The following is a 20,405-nucleotide window of genomic DNA, read 5'->3' as shown; positions in this document are numbered from 1 at the left end:
TCTCCGATGGAACTGGTAGGGGCCAGACCTAACACTTCCTCAGGATACCCCAATGCTGTGAGGTATCTCGTTACCATGTGAGGATGCCTTTTCTGTGCTCTCTGTGGTCCAGCTGCTGGATCCCATTGGCTATTGACAACACAAGTCCTCCCCTTGAGGCCTCCATAGACCCCACTTCTTCTTAAACAGTGGTCCCCAACCTTTTGGGACTGCTGGACACCAGAGGCCTGGGGTGCAAGAATGGCTCAGGCTGGCCCAGATCAGTCGGCAGGTGCACATAAGTGCCCTGGCAGGTGCCATGGCGCCCGCGGGCACCGGGTTGGGGCCACTGCTCTTAAAGGTTAATGATAGACACACTCTTGCCCCTGAATCCTCTGAGAAACCCTCCATGGCATCCAGCCCCAATCACTGACAGACTTACCAGACATGCTTACAAGTTAACTACAGAAACAGCTCAGATTAGAGAAAGCAAATGTCAGCTTATTTAACACAACAGTGCTTCGAACGCTAGCAAGCATAAATATTGCAAGCAAAGGGTTACATGTAATAAAAACCATCATAACACACATATTAAAGCCCAAGCTTAACTAACAAGATGTTCTTGTGTCTCATAAAGGCTGTCTCACCCAAAAGTGTCTCTCTCTGTATTTAACACCCAGGCTAGCAGTACTCTCTCCCTCTCTTTCAGAAGACAAGCATGCCTGCAGCTTGTCTCTTAAGATGGAGATTGCAGAATTTGTCTGTCTCTACATTTACAAGCAAATATCCATTAACTTTGCTTGTAAACAAGGGCAGAGGGTGGAGAGTGGCTTTTTGTACCCTCTTCCCTGTGTGTGTAAGGCTAGAGTTAATCTAACCATGAGTGTGTTATCTCTGTGAGAGTACGTCTACACTGCATGGCTATTTCGAAATAAGCTATCCTAGAAGTAATTCTGAAATACCTTTTTCGAAACAACACATCTATACTGCAGGGAAGCCTCAGAATGAGTCCGAGGCAGGCTTCCCTAATGTAGATGAGCTATCTTGATTTAGAGCCCCAGGAGGAATAACTTAGAACGGCCCTGGTGAGGGGCTATTTCGAAATAGCTGCAGTGGAGCGTCTACACATGTCTTATTTCGAAATAGCTATTTTGGAATAGGCGTGATTCCTCATAGAATGAGGGTTACAGAAGTCAGAGTAAGAAGACATTATTTTGAAGCTATTTCGAAATAATGGAATGGCTGTGTAGGCGGTCACATTGTTAATTCGAAATAAAGCTAGTTATCTCAAAATAATGGTGCAGTGTAGGTGCACCCTGAGAGATTAGCCTCCAAGGTCCAGACAGAAGCAGTGAGCATAGGCTGCACTCAAGACTCAGTCTAAGTTCTGCCTGCCATGTTGTATACAGTCTATAGAGAATGACGCCACTCCCAATAAAATAAATGGAAAGTCTCTTTGACTTAAGGGTGTTGAAAATGAGCCCATAAGAAGGAATGTCGGATGAGCCACAGTGAATCAGATTATTAGTCACTCGAGTCTGGTGTCCTGCTTCAAGTAGCACCCGGTTTTGTACCTGGTTCTTCAGGAAGTTGAAAGTGTCCAATAGTGGGCCTAGTTAAACATGTATGCCCTACTTAGAAGTCTCTTTAGTAATGCTTTGCACAGGCGTGGATGAGAACCCAGAGAGAGAACCTAGAGAACAAACTGAGGTCTGTGCTGAAGACTATTGGAAGGTAGCATCTTGTAAATGTATAGGTACTTAAATTACATTGCAGCTGATAGATGAGAAAGATGGGTTTCTTCCTCAGTTTCACATTAATGGTTCTTTCTGATGATCTTTTAGTTATAGAAACTCTCCCCTGTTTTTCTGCTAATTACGGGGGAAGGAAGGCTAACTATCATAGAACAATTATACGATGGAAAAGATTCCAAGCACTACTGAAAATCTGAAGTAATTCTTCCCAAATCAATGATGTATAACTAGTATAAGATCACAATCAAGCCTATTGTACTTTGAATGTACTGTTCAAGGCAAACGCAATGAGGCAATCAGATTTTGGCAGGCAGCCTACTGAACTGTAAATGAATTGTGTTTGTGTGGAGGTAAATTAGAGGTAGAGACTGCACTTTCACATATCCCTAGAGCCCTGATATTCTTGCACCTCTACCTGTTGCCTACATTTCCTGCACTTCTCTGATTGCAGCTGCGATACCTGCCTCCTGCTCAGTCAGAGATGATCACAGGACTCTCCGGAGGAAACCTCCCGTTTTCATGGTCTATTACTGACTGAGTCTAGAAACTCTGTTGAGTCACAGCCTGCTCCACCTCTGAGTTCTCTTTTAGAGCCATTTTGTTTGGTTTAATTCTGAAACCCAAGAAAGAACAAATAAATGAGGATGGGACCTGACCTAAGCTCTGCTGAATTTTGGGGCCATTGAGATGAGCTGGGACCATCAGCTGATGTGCTCAGACACCACAGTACCTAGTTCCCCTAGGTTGCCCCCCTGTAAGGCTGTCTCCAGCCTGCTCCAACTGAGACACAGAGACAGGGCCACACCCCTTCGCCTGTGGATATACACTGTAAGCAGCACAGTGTGAGACCTTTTCTCAGCACTCAAGTACACAGTTCCTCTAGGAGCTGAACCCTAGAGAAATCTGTTTGACATCATACAGTGAACTATACAGTGTAAGCTCATGAAATTTGCCCTCTTTCTCAGTGTAAAGAGAGATAGGCACAGGCTCCCTGCTCCCACAGGGAGTAATTAGTTACACTGGGTTTATTACTAAGCGAAGTAATTTTATGAAGTATAGAAAGATAGAATGTAAGTGGTCATAAGAGGTAGCAGACACAACAAAGTAAGTAAATGAACAAAATAAACAAACACATAAGCTAAGCTTGCTACACTGAAAAAATAGATACATGTAAGATTTCACCCTAATAAACTTCACAGCCAGGGTCCAGTTCCTCCCCCCAATTCAGTCTTAGTTGTTTCCCACAGTCCTCTTGGGTGGGGTGCCCCTGGCAAACTGACGAACAGGATTACCTCATTTCCACCTTTAAATAGGATTTGCATGAAGCGGAAGTCCTTTGTTTCAAGTGTGACCCCTCCCAGCTTCTTATGGAAAATTACAGCAATCAAGATGAGTTCCACTATCAAGTGACATTGTCACATGTCTCTGTAGCCTTCTTCATGAGCTGACCCTCATGTTCCCAGGAAGGTTAAGCTCTTTTACAAATCATTGTCTCTTGCTAATCGGTCATCAGCACTGTGGCCTCTTCATTGTTTGAAGCATCAGCAGAGGGTGTGATCTGAAGCAGTAGATATGAAATTACAGATAAAGAGCTCAGTAGTCCCAACTTAATCTACAAAAATGATACATGCATACAAATGGGATAATCATATTTAGTAAATCACAACCATTCTAATGATACGTTACATGAGCCCTCTTGCACCCATATTCATGTCATAACCGTATTTTTTCATAAAGCAGCTGGAATATTAAGTCACACGGTGCATCTGGAATTAGAACTTGATAACTGATGGCAATGGGCAGAGCAAAACCCTGGTGCTGAAGAGCCTTAACTGTGTTCATTTCTTGGATGTTGACACCTTAAATCCCTTTGTGATCCTTTAGTCTCACTTAGATAACAGACACCATAGAAGTCCACCTCAACCCTTTTTAAGATCTTTAGGAAAAACATACAATCTTGATTTTTAAAATTGCCACTGATGGAGAATTCTCCACAATCCTTGGTAAATTGTACCAATGATTAATTTTATTCATTGTCAAAATGTTATGCCTTATTTTCGGTCTCTTTTGTTTTATCACATTACATCTTTCTCTGAGAGACTCACCAGCCATCTATGAAATATTTGTTTTCCATGTAGGCACTTATAAATGATAATTAAGTCACCACTTAATCTGCTCTTTTTAAAGCTAAATAGATTGATCACCTTGAGTCTACCACTGTGAAGTTGGTTTAGTCATTTAATCTTTCTCATGGCTCTTCTCTGAATCCTCTCCAATTTATGAACATCCTTCTTGAATTGCAGACCCTAAAACTGGATGCAGTATTGCAGTTATGGTCAAATCAGTGCCAAATACAGAGGTAAAATAGCTTCTCTATTCCTATTTGAGGTTTCCCTGTTTATGCATAAAAGGGTGTTAACCATTTTGGCTACAGTGTCATATTGGATGCTCACATTCAGCTTATTATCTACCGCTGCCTCAAAATCTTTTACACAGTTACTGCTTCCCAGGAAAGAGTCTCCTATCCTTTTAAGTGCTGCCTATATCCTTTGTTCCTGTAGAAAGGATTTACATTTAGCCATATTTAAATGTATATTGTTTGCTTGCGCTCAGCTTACCAAGGGATCCAGATAGCTATCCACGACCTGTAGTCTTCATTATTTATTCTTCTTCACATTTGGATCTTTTGCAAACTTTTTCAGTGGTGGTTTTATATTTTCTTCTAGGTCATTGATTAAAATGTGAATAAGTATAGGGCCAAAAATGGATCCCTATAGCTTCTTGCTGGAAACATTGCTGTGTGATGATGATGCTTCATTACAATTATGTTTTGAGTATGATCTGTTGGCCAGTTTCTAATACGTGTAATGTTAATTTTATATTGTTCTAGTTTTTAATCAAAATGTGGGTGATGCCTATAGAAGTCCATCAGTGGTTCTCAACTGGGGGCACACAGAGGCCTTCCGGGGCACATCCACCCATCTAGTTAGTTGCCTACTTTTACAATAGTCTGTAGTAGTCAGGGTTTACTGGCATGCTGTCCATACGTTCCCCTGCTCCATCAATGATGATAACCAGTTGGTTGCATGTGTGTGTGCTTGGTCATGTGTGCCGTGTTGATTTGCACTAGTAGCCAACACAGCAGACTCTGAGAGAGCCTCCAAAGACCACAAAATCAGATAAGGATCAAAGCCGCCCAGACAGGTTTATTGTTAAACGAAGTATAATGAAAGTTGTCAGTAGACTCTACAGAACCAGTGCGCATGCGTACCCTGTAACAAGGGATATCAGTGTGTGATCTGGGAAGATATGGGAATCCATCACTGCCCCTAGATAAAGACTGCGCTTTATACCCAGGGAGAAACAAATTACACATCACTCTTGACGTATCAGGTTGCCTCCGTCAGACATTACCTAGAGCCACCCGTTACCTTGTACATGGGGGTTTGATCAGTATCTATCATGCTGTCAGTGTAGACCTTGTCTTGAACCCGGGTCAGCATGTTTCTGTTCTCTGTGGGGAGGGAGGGGTGTTAGTGTGGAGATGTTTTTTTCACAAGGTGTTCTGTTATGACCCGTTTGGAATGTACTTACTGCTTGTGCCCAGTGTCCTCTAAGGTAGGAGTGTTTCTGTAATATCAGCCCTGTTCTTTCAACTTCTGTGAGCAGGGCCTGCCACTTTCTCACAACTTAACTCTGCTTTATATTGGCAAAGTCTTGACCATTGCTGTCTAGGCCTCAGGTCTCATACCCAGCCGGTGATACCTTGGCTTACGTTTCAGGCCATCATCTTTCAGGCTCCACTTTTTGTTTTTTTCTGGGGAAGATGTTTACCCATCGTCCAAAAAAAGCATAATGCATAGACTGAAGGTGACCCAGTGGGCTAAACACTGTTATGTGGCCATCTTACTTTGTCGCTCACACGTTCATGCCCCATCTGTCCCATAGTCTGCACATTCCCTCATACGACGGATGGACAGGTTTTATTTTCCAGTTGTATTTAGTTCCTTGTGGTGGAAATAATGAATACGGATATGGTATATATATCTGTAATGTATATGGGCATACATATATATTATAGTATGTATGTTTGCATATGACACAACCTTATAATAATTTATTTTCCAATTTGGTATTGTAATTTGGTGTTGTGGTGGTGTGATACTGTAGATAGTAACACACTATTATGAGGGCCTTTATAGTTACCATGTATATGAGTTTTAATAGCAGGCTGAGTGTGTTGAGTTTTAGAATACTGGCATAGGCACTGTTATAGTGTGTCCCACAGGATTACGTATGGGAGAAGTAAAACAGAACTTTTGAGTAGTGACGTTACAAATGAGGGCTTTATATATAAATGTCTTGTGATTAATTACTGAACGGTATTGTCCTTTCCTATTATGGGTTACCCTTACTGATCCAGTTATTTCTTATGGATGCTGTTTTCCAGATAACCTATTGAATGGACATGACTAATTTATTAATTATTGCTGTATTGGGATTTACTGCTGGGAACCAAGACACTGAACAAAATTCTTTAGACTAATGTGTGCCTGAGTTAGGATGCAAGGTCACTGATCTAAATTATGACTAGTACTAACATTTGTTTACCCAATTTGTAGTTTTATGCAACTTAATTTCTTTCTTTTTAAAAAACACCAATTTTTGGTTCTATTTTTTAATGCTGTTTGCTGCCATTTGTTTGTTGATTTTAACTGTGTGTTGGTTAAACAGTTTATCAATGCTAAATGCTATGCACATTGCAAATGCTGTACAGCAATAATACAACAATACAGCAATAATACAATGATACAGCAACCAAGGGCTAGTTTTACATAACGACCAAATTTAACTTAACTAATAATAATTTCTACTTGATTGCCAACTTAATTGTCCATATATGGTAGATTGAGGTGAACAGTCTCTTATTTATAAAGCACTCAGTTTTTCTTTTCTTGATGCTTAGACATTTCTTGACTGTATGCTGTTATCTTCTGGTGTGTTTGTGGTATGATATCTTCTGGTGTCTTTGATCTGGAGGGTGCAACTTTAAACAGCTTAATTTAGTTATCTTAGTAAAAGTTTTTTGTTTGTTTTAAATTTATCTTGTTTTTAGTAACCCAAATTTAATAAACAGGTTAATTTAGTTTGTTTATAATGTAATAGGGACCGATTCTTTTATAATGCAAGATAAACTTTTGCAATTGCTGCACATGCATTTTTTTGTGAGGTGCATTAGTAATATTTTATACTAAATATAATGCTTAACTGTTAGAATATATACTCACAAACTTCCATGAGAAGGCGTATTGCTTTCCCTTCCAATTTCCTTTAGCCATAATATAAAAGAAAATAGAAGTTAGATCAAAACGAATTTTAAAAACAGGTGCATGTAAATACTTTGAGGGTATTAAACTTTCCTGGTGCTTTGTTTGTTTGAGAGTCCCAGGTGGAAACCTGTTGGAAAAATTTTCCTGTCCTGAATCTGGGTCAGCATGTTTCTGTTCTCTGTGGGGGATGAGGGGGTGTTGGTGCGGAGATGTTTTTTCACAAGGTGTTCTGTTATGACCCGTTTGGAATGTACTTATGGCCTGTGCCCAGTACCTCTAAGGTAGGAGTGTTTCTGTAATATCAGCCCTGTTCTTGCTAACTTCTGTGAGCAGGGCCTGCCACTTCCTCACGGCTTAACTCCGCTTTATATTGGCAAAGTCTTGACTATTGCTGTCTAGGCCTCAGGCCTCATACCCAGCCAGTGATACCTGGGTTTATGTTTCAGGCCCTCATTTTACTACACAGACTACATAAAAAAATCACTAGCCAAGTCAATACAAACTACAATTTCATTACAGAGAATGGGTTTATGCTGTTCTATATACTTTACAGTGACATATAAGTGCAGTATTTATATTCAATTGATTTATTTTATAATTATAGGATAAAATGAGAAAATAAACAATTTTTCAGCGATACTGTGATGTGATGCTTTGTATTTTTATATCCAATATTGTATATAAGTAGATTTTAAGTGAGTTGCAATTTGGGAATATAGAAGGCAAATCAGACTCTTGAAAGAAATACTGTAGTCTGGGAAGGTTGAGAGACACTGTATTAGATTAACAGTGTCACCTTCCTCAGCCAAACTTGCAATCACATGTAGAAAAATCAAATTATGTTAAAGGATCTATTTTCCATAAACACATATTGATTGGCATTCATTATATTATCCATCTCTAATTCTTTATTAATTGAATACCATGTCAGTCACTCATTATCTTGCTAATGATCAATCTCAGGTTAACAGGCCTCTAATTACTTGGTCCATCCGATTTTCCCCTTTTAAATTCTGACACAGCTTTAGCTTTCTACCAGTCTCCTGGAACTTCCGCAAGGTTCCAAGACTTTTCAAAATCAACATTAACGGTCCAGCAAGTTCCTGAGCCTGCTCTGAATGGCTCGGACACATTCTGTAAATATCTAAACACAAGAGTTCAAAGTGAGCTGCTTATTCCCAGAAATCCTGGGCTGTCCCCCCATTGTGCATTCTTGCTGGGAAGGATGAGGGAAAGCATAGCAGGAGTGTCAGCTCGGAGAACCTTGACATTTCTCTAACTGCCTGGCCGCCCTTACTTTGGTCTTGGTAAGGACCCTGTTCTGAAGGAAACAATTCATTCTGTGACCAGATTTCCAGAAACCACCGCAGCAGAAAACGTATCCAGAAACAGAGTTTGGCTTGAGTATGTTAACTGCAAGCCACTCCTTCTACGGCTCACTGCTTTGCAGGCACCTGCTCTTGGGCTACAACTGCATGGAGTGCCTTCTGTGGTGGAAGTGAACTTGGGATTTTCTTTGCCTATGAAAATAGCAACAGTTTTAACAGGGGAGCAGCTTTTTCATGGGAACCATAGTTCAAGAAAAAGCACCGGCTTCTGCTTGCACCCCATAGGAAATAAGAGAATCGAAGTTAAATACTATAAAAGACGGCGGGGATAACAGGAGTTTATCCTTCCCCCAAATCTGCAAGAGGTGATATAAGGGTAGAAGAAGGAAAGGAGCCAAAGAAGCAGGCAACATGGAGTCCTCTACAAAAATCAATAACCCCGCAGACATTATGGTCATAGTAATCTATTTCTTGGTAACCCTGGCCGTGGGGATATGGGTAAGTCTGCATTTTTCTTTCTTAATGAAAATGTAGTTTACTGGATTCTAGGAAAATGGCATCGTAAATTAAAATTACAGTTGTATAAATTGCCTGCTGCTTCACTCGGGAGGGAGGGGTGTGTGGATAAAAAGGTGGCAGGATGGAGATGATGTTGGGATTCTCTGGGGAAGTAAGACATAGTATGAGGCCTGGATTGTGAGCGAACAGGATGGAGGTTGTGATGAGATTTCTGGTAGAAATGGACTCTGGGGCGCTGGAGCAGAGGAGACTGCTCTGGGGATTGGCAGTGGTGTAGGAATTGGGATGAAGTGCGAGAGGAGGGGTAAATGGGGGTTGCAGTGGGGTGAACTGAGATAGGAAGGGGGTGAGCACTGGATTGAACTGTAAATGGTGGGGACGAGAGCAGAGCTGAGGGTGGAGGAGAGACAGTAATGGAGTGGCGGATGGGCATTGCTGCAGGATGGATGTGAAATGGATGAGACCCCAGACGTGGTCTGGACACAGGAGAAGGACAGCTTTCTGCCCAGAGGATTTCACTGAAGCTAGTCTCCAAAAGGCTAATGCGGCTTAGAGTCACAGCCCAGCTGCTGGCAAACAAATTGTTAGTTTAGACAAGTCCTGAGGGGGGAAAAAACCCAACTCTTTCTTACCTAATGGGCAATGTAAGTCTAGAGACGGAATTGTTCAGAGGGAAAGGGCAGAGAGTGTTTGCATTGATGCTGCCTTAGTGGAGCGCACGTGTGTGCCACTAGGTTAAAGAGCTGATGCCCCTTTCAGGAGCAGAGTGTGTTCTCTCGGAGGAGAGATCAGAGACCGTCCTTGGGGAGAATTCTGCTCGTCCCTTGGAGAAGCCAGCAGCGAGCAGAGCGAGACAGGGAGCCCTGCCTTTCAGCAGCTGTGCGCTCCCCGGAGATCACCAGGCGTCCATGCCCGAGAACAGAGCAGGCAGCTGCAGACAAAATCGTCTGCACTAGCAGCCTGACTGAGTTTTGAAAAGTGATTTTAACTTTGGAGGCCTGTGAACTAGTTAATGTTTGTTCAGCACTTTGAAGTCGTGAAGTACCTGCCCCGGTCCCTCTGGCTGAGTGAATTGGACACCAGGGGTTGGACTGTACCAGACAGCCTGTCCTTTTATCCCCCGCCCCCCGCCCCCCAAGGCCAAAAACAAGTGAGGTCCCAGACCTTTCATGAAACTGTTTCTTCATTTCACATCCGTGCTGGGGTGCAAACAACCTCAAAAAGAGCCGGGAAGAATGAGGAAAAAGGCAGAACCATGAGCCCCGCATCAGCCCACACCAGCTAGCCAGGCTGCCATAGACCCAGGCAGATGTAGCACGCTCTCCTCTAAGGAGCGGTGTAGCAAAACACTTCCTTTGGCTCTTGGGGAGCTCTGAGAGGGAACCAGGCTTGTGCCTTACAGGTACAATGTGACCTGAATTTTGATTATTGTAATTTATTAATGACTGTAACTCTTTGTACCATGAACTCCTGGGGCAGAAGAGGGCTGGCAGGTGGCAGGTCAGGCACCGAAGTGTGGAAGTTTCTGCATGTTTAGAATAGTTGCTAAGAAGCCTAATGTTAAACATCTCTCCATGGCAATGTTGTCTGTTTCCATTCAGCCATTGTATGTAGTGAAATGTGTCCCTGTTTATTGTCTTGTTTCTCTTTTGGGATCAATGATCCTGCTCATTTTTTGCTCGCACCTTTTCTGGGTCTGATCCAAAGGAATGGGAGTCTCGTTATTTGCAAACGGTTACGGGTCAGGCCCTATGAAAAGTGTGAGGGAAACTTCCTGTGAAGTCACTCCTGACATGTGAAATGAGAAGGGAAATAATTCTTCAGTGGCTACATTGTGAAAGCGAAGAAAGGTTAGAAAGTGCAGTGTGGTTACTTAGGTGATATTATCAGACCAAGAACAGGTTAATTGCCATCAGGTGGTTTCCTGTAAGGAAGTTTGGCGCCTGCTAATATTGAGTAAGAAGGCTAGGTAAATTAGCTCTAGTGCATGACCATAAAGCTCACTACACTTGCAGTTTTACACCCTGCTCCCCTGAAGGAATGCTCCCATGAGTGACAGCCTGCAGGCAAGGCCTTTGTGATCACTGAGGAATTTCTTGTGTTTTATTTTTATTGTACAATTGTTCTTGAACATGTGTGGTGTTTAGAGCTGGGTTTTGCAGGCTTCCTGTGATGAAAATTAAAGCAATTACTCTTGAATGGTTAATTGAGGGTATGTCTTCACTACAAAGTTAATTCAAATTAACAGCCGTTATTTCGAATGAACTTTAATAGCATCTACACAACCAAACCGCTATTTCAAAATAAATTTGAAATAGTGGAGCACTCATTCTACAAGGAGTAACAAATTCAAAATAGCTAGTTCGAAAGAAGTGCTGTGTAGACACTTATTTCAAAATAGGGGGCCTCCAGCCTTCCCAGGGAGCCCTGGTGGCCACAATCAGGAAAACGTACTCTCCTCTCCCGCAGCCCCGGAGCCATTAAAGGGGTAGCCCCTGGCCACAGTGCCTGTGCCAGCTCCAAGCCTGCCAGCCCAGAGCCAGCAGTGGCCACCGGGGCCCCTGACCCAGTGGCCCCAAAACATGAGCCAGCAAGTCACTGTCAGCCAGCCCTCCACCGCTCCCCAGGGGCAGTCTGCCAGCTCCCAGGAGCCTGACAGGGGCCGGAGAAGGTGAGCTCCTTCCTGGTCCAGGGTGGAGATCATGGACCTTATTCAGGCTTGGGGGGGATGCCCCCAATGTCCATGATCTCCACACTAGACAGAGGAATGCGGCCGTCTATGGCAGGATAGCTGCCAGCCTGGCCACCAAAGGCCACATGTGAACCCAGGAGCAGGTTAGCATAAAAGTCAAGTTTGTCTGGCGAGACCCGCAACCCTGATCCCTGAGCTTCCCCTCCCCCTTCTTCCCCTTGCTTCCCCCTTCCATCTCCCTCCTCCCAGGTTTCCCCCTCCCCTCTCCCACCCTCTCTCTTCCCCTCTCCCACTTCCTTTTCCCAGTCTCCCCAGAAGTTCATCCCTCCCCCCCAGTTTTGTTCAATAAACCCAGTTTCTATTTTTGAACATACGTGTCTTTTATTTGACATCAGGAAGGGAGTCTGGGGGGGCAAGTGGAAGGACGTGAGGGAGGAATGGGGCATGAGCCCATGGTGGGGAGGACCGGGGAGGCTCTGAGGGCTCCTTGGGATGGACATTCTCCCTCAGGGCTGCCTGGATCCTGACAGCCCCCCAATGAGCCCCTCCAGATGGCAGCCTGCAGCAAGTGCAGCCGGGCTGATGGCAACGACCCCACGAGATGCACCAGCATGCCCAGAGGCAGCTCTGGCTCCATGTGGCCGAGTGCTGTGGTGTCCCGAGTGCGGGCACTCAGGGCACGCCAAGACAGGACTGCTTTGCTCTCCCTCATCAAGGCAGACAAGCAAGCGGGGGACCCTGAGAACTGTCTGTCCGGGGTGGGGGTAGGGTCCCTTTAAGCATGGAGCTCAGTTAGCCTCAGGCAGCAGCCCCACACACCAGGTCCTAACCTGATGCCCTGCCGGCACTGGGTCCAGCCACCCTTAACTTCCGTTCAGGGTGCACTCAGTGTGGACTTGCAAAACGCTATTTTGAAATAGTTTTTGTGTCTAGATGTTTTATTTTGAATTAGCTTAATTCGAATTAACTATTCGAATTAAGTTAATTGGAAATAGTGCTGTAGTGTAGATGTACCCTGAGAGATCAATATAAGAATCATTGCTCAGGGTATGTCTACACTTGCAGCCTATTTCAGAATAGGACTGCAAATGTAGGCATTCAGAATTGCAAATCAAGCCCGGGATTTAAATATCCCGGGCTTGATTTGCATCTTCCTTGCCGGGCGCCATTTTTGAAATTTACAAGCCCTGAATAACTGCCCGTGTCTACACGTGGCAGTGAAACAGGAGTTCGAAATGAAGCCCTCATTTGAACTACCTGTTAAGCCTCATTACAGGAGGAATAACAGGTAGTTCGAAATAGGGCTTTATTTTGAGTGCCCGCTTCACTGCCGCGTGTAGATGTGGGCAGTTATTCCGGGCTTGTAAATTTTAAAAATGGCGCCCAGCCGGGAAGATGCAAATCATGGGCGGGATATTTAAATCCCGGGCTTGATTTGCAATTCTGAATGCCTACATTTGCAGCCCCATTCCGAAATAGGCTGCAAGTGTAGACATCCCCTCCGTCATTGTCAGGTCTTTCAAAATCTTGCTTCCTTGATGCTTTCTGGACATGACATTGGTTCCTCATTCTCATCGATGCTCCGGTTGTTGATGTCACCAGGCTAAAGTTTGCCTGTGAGAGCTGAAAACTTTAACCAGTTGTTCTTTTTCTAGGCCATGTTCTTGTCTAACCGCGGAACAGTGGGTGGATTCTTCCTGGCTGGACGTAGCATGGTGTGGTGGCCGGTGAGTTTGCATTATACGCAGTGTGCTTGCATAGCTGCACGTTCACTGCACACGTAATGTTTGGCTGCGTGCCACTTTCAGCATTTTTTGAATGTTTTGCATTTACTACCTTCTTTGGACCCCGGTGTGTTTGGTGGAGGACCTGGCTCATGTGAGGTGATCGCTGTTAGGTTCAAGGTACAGGGAGGTGTCGATTTGTAGGCATGATTTCTGGGGAATTGCTGTTATTGCCTTCGCTGTGGCTATGCAAATCTAGTCCTCCACGGCAAGGCGAGAACCCTGGAATGTTCACAATAAATTGCTGATAACAAATCAGAGTGTAGGTTTATAGTAATAGCACCTTGCACTTACACAGAACTAGAATATTTACCCGTCATTGCTCAGGTGCTCTGGGTGTGGGAGCTGGCAGCATGAGTAGTGCAGGTCAGGAAGTTAGAACAGGGAGTTGGTTGTGGGGTAGGGGGGAGCAGAAGTCAGAGCAGGAGGCTGGGAGGTGTGTGGGGGCTCACGAGAAGGGGTTGAGTGTGCTGCAGGCTCAGGGCAGGAGGGTGGGAGGTTTGGAGGGCGCAGCCGCAAGGAAGGGTTGTGCAGGATTTAGGGCAGGGGCTGGGAGGGGGAACTCACTGGAGCTGCCTGCAGTGACAAAGATGGTGCTGCCCTCGGAGGGGGCAGGACTGCCTGGAGCAGCCCCAGCAGGCCTGTGGGGATCAGGGGAACCGGGGCTGTGTGGTCCCGCCCTGGCAAGCCCTTGAAACGGGGAGTGGCTAGGGTTGCATGGCCTGGCCCCAACTCTGGCTCTGACAGTCCCTCAAGGGCTGTGTTGGGGGACTAGGGCTGCATGGGCTCCTTGGGAAGTGAGGGCCCGGTGGGGAGGGGTTAGGAGCAGACAAGTCACATGGAGAGCTCTGGCCCCAGCTGGCCGCTCTCGTCTGGAAATGGCTGCCCCTGTGGTCACTCTGCAGTACTGTGCACGCTGCCCTCAGTGGTCACTGTGGAGAAGATCTGTCCCTGCTCTCAGCCCCCTGTCATGGAAAACAATTGGATTCCTGGCGCAAGCAAGCCCTGACCTTGTTTAAGTTAGGAGGAGAGGAAGCTGCCTACCAAATTTGGTGGTCCTCGCTCTTACCATTTAGGAGGAATTCTTGTACAAACAGACAGATGGATGGACAGACTCACAGACAGGCACACAAACTCTCTAAAACTGTACTAGTGAAAGTGTGCCACGAAATCACTTTGAGAAACACATTAACTGGCCACCTGGCCCATGCCACTTCCTGCAGCTCCCGTTGGCCCCAAAGAGCGAAACAGAGCCAATGGGAGCTACAAGGCTCTGTGGCCAGGTGCCAGTAAATAAACAAACCAGGGCGGCCAGTTAATGTGTTATTCAAAGTGATTTTCACGGCACATTTTCAGAAACACTGCTCTAAAAATATGTATCAGCTGTGGGTTCAAAACCACTTTAGAGAGGTGGGTAAATGTCTTTATCCCTGCTTTAAGAAGGGGATCTGGTTCATAGGTGAAGTGACTTACCTACACTCACACAGCAAACCAGGGGCAGAGCTGAGACTAGTACATAACTCTTCTGAGTGCTCTAGTGCTCTTGCCATTAACCACCTTCTCTCTAGGCACGAGACTTCCTGGCAAAGCAGAAAGCTTTCAAGACCAGAGGTCCGCAACCTTTTTATACCCATCACCTTTTGAATTCAGGGGCAACCCAGGATATACCTGGCCCTTTCCACAAGCCTCTGCCCCTTGCTTGAAGCCCTGCTTTGCACACCCTTCCTTCCCTCATCTCTCCCCTGTTGCTCACTCACTTTCACCAGGCTGGGCAGGGGGATGGGATTCGGCAGAGGGTAGTGCAGGCTCTGGGCTGCGACTGAGAAGTTCCTAATGTGGGAGGGGCTGAGCCTGGGGAAGAGGGTTGGGTGCAGGAGGTGGCAATGAAGGCAAGCTCTGAGAGGGAATTTGGCTGCAGAAGGGGGTTCCAAGCTGGTACTGAGCTGTGTGGGGCGCTGGCTCGTGAAGGAGTGACAGGTAGTGGGTTGGGGTACAGTAGGAGGTACAGAGTGCTCTGGGAGGGAGGTCAGGGCTGGGGCAGAGGTTTGGGGTGCACGAGAGTCTGTAGAGTGCTGGGGCAATGGTTTGGGGAACAGGAGGGGGTGGGGGTACTGGCTCTGGGGTAGGAGGTTCAGACTCAGGAATGGATTTGGGGTGCTGGCTTTTGGAGGGCGGCTTCCTGCTGCGCAGCCCTTACCAGGGGTGATTCCCAACTGGTGATGCAGCAAAGCTAAGGCAGGTTTCCTGCCTGATCCAGCCATACGCTGCTCCCAGAAAGGGCCAATGCATCCCTGTGGCCTCTGAAGGTGGGGGGGCCTCTCTCTGCCAGCACCACTCCCTCAGCTCCTATTGGCCACAATTCCCCCTTCCCGGCCAATGGGAGTGCTGGGGTCAGTGCTTGCAGGCAGGAGGAGAGCACCAAGACATCTGCCCCCTCCTCACACCTCCAGAAGGTGCGAAGATGAGCAGTTTCTCAAAACAGGGTACCTCTTCCATCACCAGCCTCCAAGGCCCCATCTCCACAGCTTGAAGGGACTTTATCTAGGAGTGACCCTCAACAAAATGCATTTGAGGGTGACTGGACTATAACACTTAGGTGCAAAAAGCCTCAAGTTCTCCCACTTTGGCTATGTCTAGACTATGGAGTTTTTCTGGGAAACCACTTAAAACCTATCTATTCATAGTTAAATGAACTAGATTTATTCTTTAATCAAAACTCATCGGCTACGTCTAGACTGGCATGATTTTCCGAAAATGCTTTTAACGGAAAAGTTTTCCGTTAAAAGCATTTTCGGAAAAGAGCATCTAGATTGGCAGGACGCTTTCCCGCAAAAGCACTTTTTGTGGAAAAGCATCCGTGGCCAATCTAAACACAGTTTTCCGCAAAAAAGCCCCGATCGCCATTTTTGCGACGGGGCTTTTTTGCGGAAAACACTACTGTGCTGTCTACACTGGCCCTTTTGCGCAAAAGTCTTTCGGAAAAAGACTTTTGCCCGAATGGGAGCAGCATAGTTTTTCCGGAAAAGCACTGATGATTTTACATGAGATCGTCAGTGCTTTTCCGGAAATTCAAGCGGCCAGTGTAGACAGCTGGCAAGTTTTTCCGCAAAAGCAGATGATTTTGCGGAAAAACTTGCCAGTCTAGACACAGCCATCCAGTGTTGTGTATAAGCTGAATTGTTTTATAATGCCAGTTCAAGTAGCAAACTGTTGTACATTGGCCCCTAGAGAAAATGGACCTCTACTATGGGACTGTCCAGGAGCGGGCTGGGCAGAGCAGAAAGCATGTTTTCTGGGGGAAATTTGGGACTGGGAGTGTGTTGGGATCATCCTGCAAGTAGTCACCAAAGCTACTGTTGGCAGAAAACTGTTTGTGAGGGGCTTGGTTTGGGAGCCACAGCAGGAAAGCATTATGAGGTGCCCAAGGCTGCAGGGCAGTGGTGACATAAAATCTCACTAGTCTGGATTGCATCCCAGATTGTGACAGGTGCTAATATGGTACTTTCACAGTCAACTTTACAGTTCAGATTGGAAGGAAACTTCAGTGATTTGTTATAAAACCTACCCCTGCTACTGCAATTGGACTTCTGTGTCAGGACCTTTGCTCTTGAGGGGGGTTTGATGCAGAGCTCTCTCCACATGGATAGAATTGCAGGAATGGGGCCTTAGAGAACTAAAGAAATATTTATTGTCTGTAAGGAATTTTCAGAACAGCTTTCAGAAATCCCTGCCTGTTTCATTGTCTCCAGTCAGTGTAGTCTGCATTGGGACAGGGGCGGAATGGCCATTTTAAATATTGGAGCATTGTATTTCCTATCAGGAAGAGGATCTCATGAGTAGATGAGGACCGAGAAAATTCAGATACTGGTAGAAACTGTTAAGAAGTGGAGAATCTCAAACTTATTTTACGGTAAACTTAACTGCCATGAAACTGTGAATCAGGACCCCTCCCTGCTTGACAGTAAATGCAGGAGGCCTGATTCTCTGCTGCTTGGCACCTTGCGCAGTTCTTTATACCTGTGATTAGTGAGCATAAAACACTGTCACCTTCTGCAGATGCAAATGAAGGCACGAGGTGCAAGCGGTGGGGAATCCAACCCAGAGTCTGCAACACAAAACCGCCCTGGATCAGAACCCACAGGCCTGGGTAAACCCCCTTGCAAGGCTCTAAAGCCGCATCTGGGAATTCCTCAGGCATGGGGGGGCTCTCCCAGGGATACAAAGCAATGTGGCCAGCTCTGCATCACCTGAGCTCCTGCCCCAGTAGGAGGCGGATCTGAGGCCAGAGGGGATGATCCTGCACTCCCAGAATTATCTCTAGGATCAGCCTTTGCTTCAAGCCTCCTTTGTCTCCCTTTTCTGTGAGCTCCTGGCAGCAGAAGGATCTACATTCCTGTGCTACCATCTCATTAATCTCTGGCTTTGGCACACCTACATCTCCCCACAACACCTCACTGGAAATCTCTTCCTCTACACTCTTCCCACCACCAGCTACGATAAAAGCAAAGAAACTTGAACAAGCAAACACTCAACCCCCTAGCTAAACACTTGCATCAACAATTCCATCCTGAAGGCTTACTCTGCACAAGGGAATGTGAGATTCTAAAAAACCTTTTCCCTGGTTTTAGTCTGCACTGGTCTCAGGCCTCTCAGTCCACATAGCTATGATGGGAGGTGGGGATAAAAAGCTCAAATATAGTAGAAATACAGGCTTGATGCTGTGACATCTAATGTAATCTGTAAAGTGTTAGAGAAATACCACTCCTGATTTCAACTTTGAGCCGTGGCATGATTCTAAACTGGGAATGTTCCTGGGAAACCTAGATGAGTGTCCCAAGTCTGTACACGGGGATGTTGCTTCATAAAGGCACTTTTCCTTTGGACTTTGGCTTATTGAGACTTGATTGCTGTGTGCAATGGAGAATAAAAGAAAATATAATCCCAAAAATTAGTTTTAGAAATTAATTTTCCATTGGGTTAGTTTCATTCTTCAGTTGTCATGCTGTTCCTTGCTAAATCAAGGAAGGGGCATAAGCTGGAGATAAAGGGGAAAAAGGATGGTGCGTGTTCCCTGTCCTTTGTTGAATGCAACTGAATGTTGTCCTTTTTTGGTATTTGGAAGGGTGAGGAGTTCAGCCAGATAACTGGAGGCAATATATTTTCTTAGGAGATTATTTGTCGGTTCTTGGACAAACAGAAATCTTGAGATCTTCATTATGTGGCCAATCTGTCAATATTGACAAGGCCCTGCAAGTAAACATCTACAATAAAAACAAGTCTAAGCCTTTTTCTGTTCTCAAATTATATGCAAGGGAACTTGGCTACACAAAGAAACATCAGAGCCGAATCTGTGTTTTTTAAGAAATAAATTTGAAAGGAATACAAAAGCCAAAGAATGTGTCATCTATGTATGAAAAGTCTAACAATAACTTGAAGAGTTTAGTGACTACTTAGTAGGAAATATTTGGAGACTTGTGTGTGTGTTTCCCTTAAAACAAGAATTAAACCCAGCTCTCCCATTTCAGGTCAGAGATATATTAATTTATGGGCTGGACAGGCCATAGATTGGCGCAACAGTAAATGAAAATTTCCAGCAGTCCAAGAAGGGAGAGTATTGTGACATGCAGATAATTTTCACTTCAGTTGAATGAAGTCATGTTTCACTGTTGCTCACTGGATAGATATCACTGACCGCTATGTATGTGAAAGATTATTTTATTCTGATTTTTCTTCCTACTTGTTAATTTAGCAATTCTGTAGGCAGGTTGTAGGAGATGGGTTGGGGGCATAAATATTTTGGTTTCTGTCCATAGGAGGGGTGGAATGAGGTAGAAACATTTTAATTGTAGCCTAAGATGAAACCACCACTGTTCAAGGTAAAAAAGACTAACCAAATATTCAATCAAAGTGAAGCTTTGATAGGAAAAGAAAAGTGTAGTAAACTTGCCAATTAGCCCGTCATAAAATGGGATTTTCAGGTCTCTCCTCCACGTCAGTCTTCTCTCCTGAGCCTCCGGTCTCTTGCTCTCGCTCTCTCCTCCTCCTACTGCCTCCCCCCCCAGCTCTCCTCCACCGCCTGCCTTTCTCTCTGTCTCTCGCTTTCTCTTCATTTGGGCGCCACACTCCACGTGCTGCATGAGAACCGCGGTGCCCAATGGCTGCTTGCACCACTTGCTCCCCCATGGCAGCCCGGCTGAGTGGCAGAGAAATCAGCCAAGCGCCACGGCGCGAGGTGAAAGATGTGACTCAGGTAACAGTGCCACCCAGAGGGAACAGCCAGGGAGGCAGCAGCGCCGCCCAGAGGGAATAGCCAGCATTTCAGTGTTACAGACTCACAGACATTGGGTTACTATATACAGGCAGTCCCCGGGTTACATGGATCCGACTTACATTGGATCCCTACTTACAAATGGGGTGAGGCAACCCCGCACTAGCTGCTTCCCCCCAGCAGACCAGGGAGACGCGAAGCTAGCGCCCCTCCCCAGCAGACCAGGGAGACGTGGAGCGGCTTTTCTCAGCAGACACCTCAGCTTGAGAATAAAGGACTGAGGGAAGTGAGGTGTGGGAGAATAAAACTGAGCTCTGGAGAAATGTTTGGCTAGAGTTTCCCCTACAATATGTACCAGTTCCGACTTACATACAAATTCAACTTAAGAACAAACCTACAGTCCCTATCTTGTATGTAACCCGGGGACTGCCTGTATATGATAAACACCCGCTGACTCCTCCGAAACCCTCTAATGGGACTAGAGCCTTATCTATATACTTATCAGGAGATTGATGGTGTGTGGATTGATCTCCCGGGAGGTGGATTTAGTGGGACTAGTAAAGTCCCACTGAATAAACTGCTGAGTGTGTTCCCATTGATTCCAGTACTCCACTGGGTTGAGAAGAGTAAGGGAAGTTGATAGAAGAGGTTTCTTGTTGATCTCTCACAGTGGAGACACCACAGCAACTTGAACTAAGGTTTGTGGACTCCAGCAACAGTATTCACATAGCTGGAGTTCCATACTATAGTT

At 45.4% G+C, this 20,405-nt stretch overlaps 1 protein-coding gene and 1 long non-coding RNA gene across 3 annotated transcripts in view; one reads left to right on the top strand and one right to left on the bottom strand.

Moving 5' to 3' along the window:
- Positions 1 to 2,490: 2,490 nt before the first annotated feature.
- Positions 2,491 to 8,078, bottom strand: LOC112546181 (uncharacterized). Its single transcript, XR_003089826.3, has 4 exons — positions 7,987 to 8,078; positions 7,022 to 7,062; positions 3,938 to 4,045; positions 2,491 to 3,291 (listed from the first exon to the last, which is right to left on the bottom strand). It is a non-coding gene; the product is annotated as an uncharacterized LOC112546181 (long non-coding RNA).
- Positions 8,079 to 8,137: 59 nt separating this feature from the next.
- LOC102461558 (sodium/glucose cotransporter 1-like) overlaps positions 8,138 to 20,405 on the top strand; it is a 56,843-nt gene continuing 44,575 nt past the window's right edge. Inside the window, exons 1-2 of one of the 2 annotated variants that reach the window (XM_089775200.1) lie at positions 8,138 to 8,889; positions 13,258 to 13,329. In XM_089775200.1, the coding sequence (XP_089631326.1) occupies positions 8,803 to 8,889; positions 13,258 to 13,329 (159 nt within the window). In that variant the 5' untranslated portion in view covers positions 8,138 to 8,802. The remainder of the gene's footprint in view (positions 8,890 to 13,257; positions 13,330 to 20,405) is intronic. The other variant, XM_006125425.5, reaches the window with a different exon arrangement.

The sequence above is a fragment of the Pelodiscus sinensis genome, chromosome Z (genome assembly GCF_052426305.1).
Source record: "Pelodiscus sinensis isolate ZL-2025 chromosome Z, ASM5242630v1, whole genome shotgun sequence".
NCBI lineage: Eukaryota > Metazoa > Chordata > Testudines > Trionychidae > Pelodiscus > Pelodiscus sinensis.
Note: the sequence above shows the minus strand (reverse complement) of the source record. Positions and strands in the feature narration are given on the sequence as shown.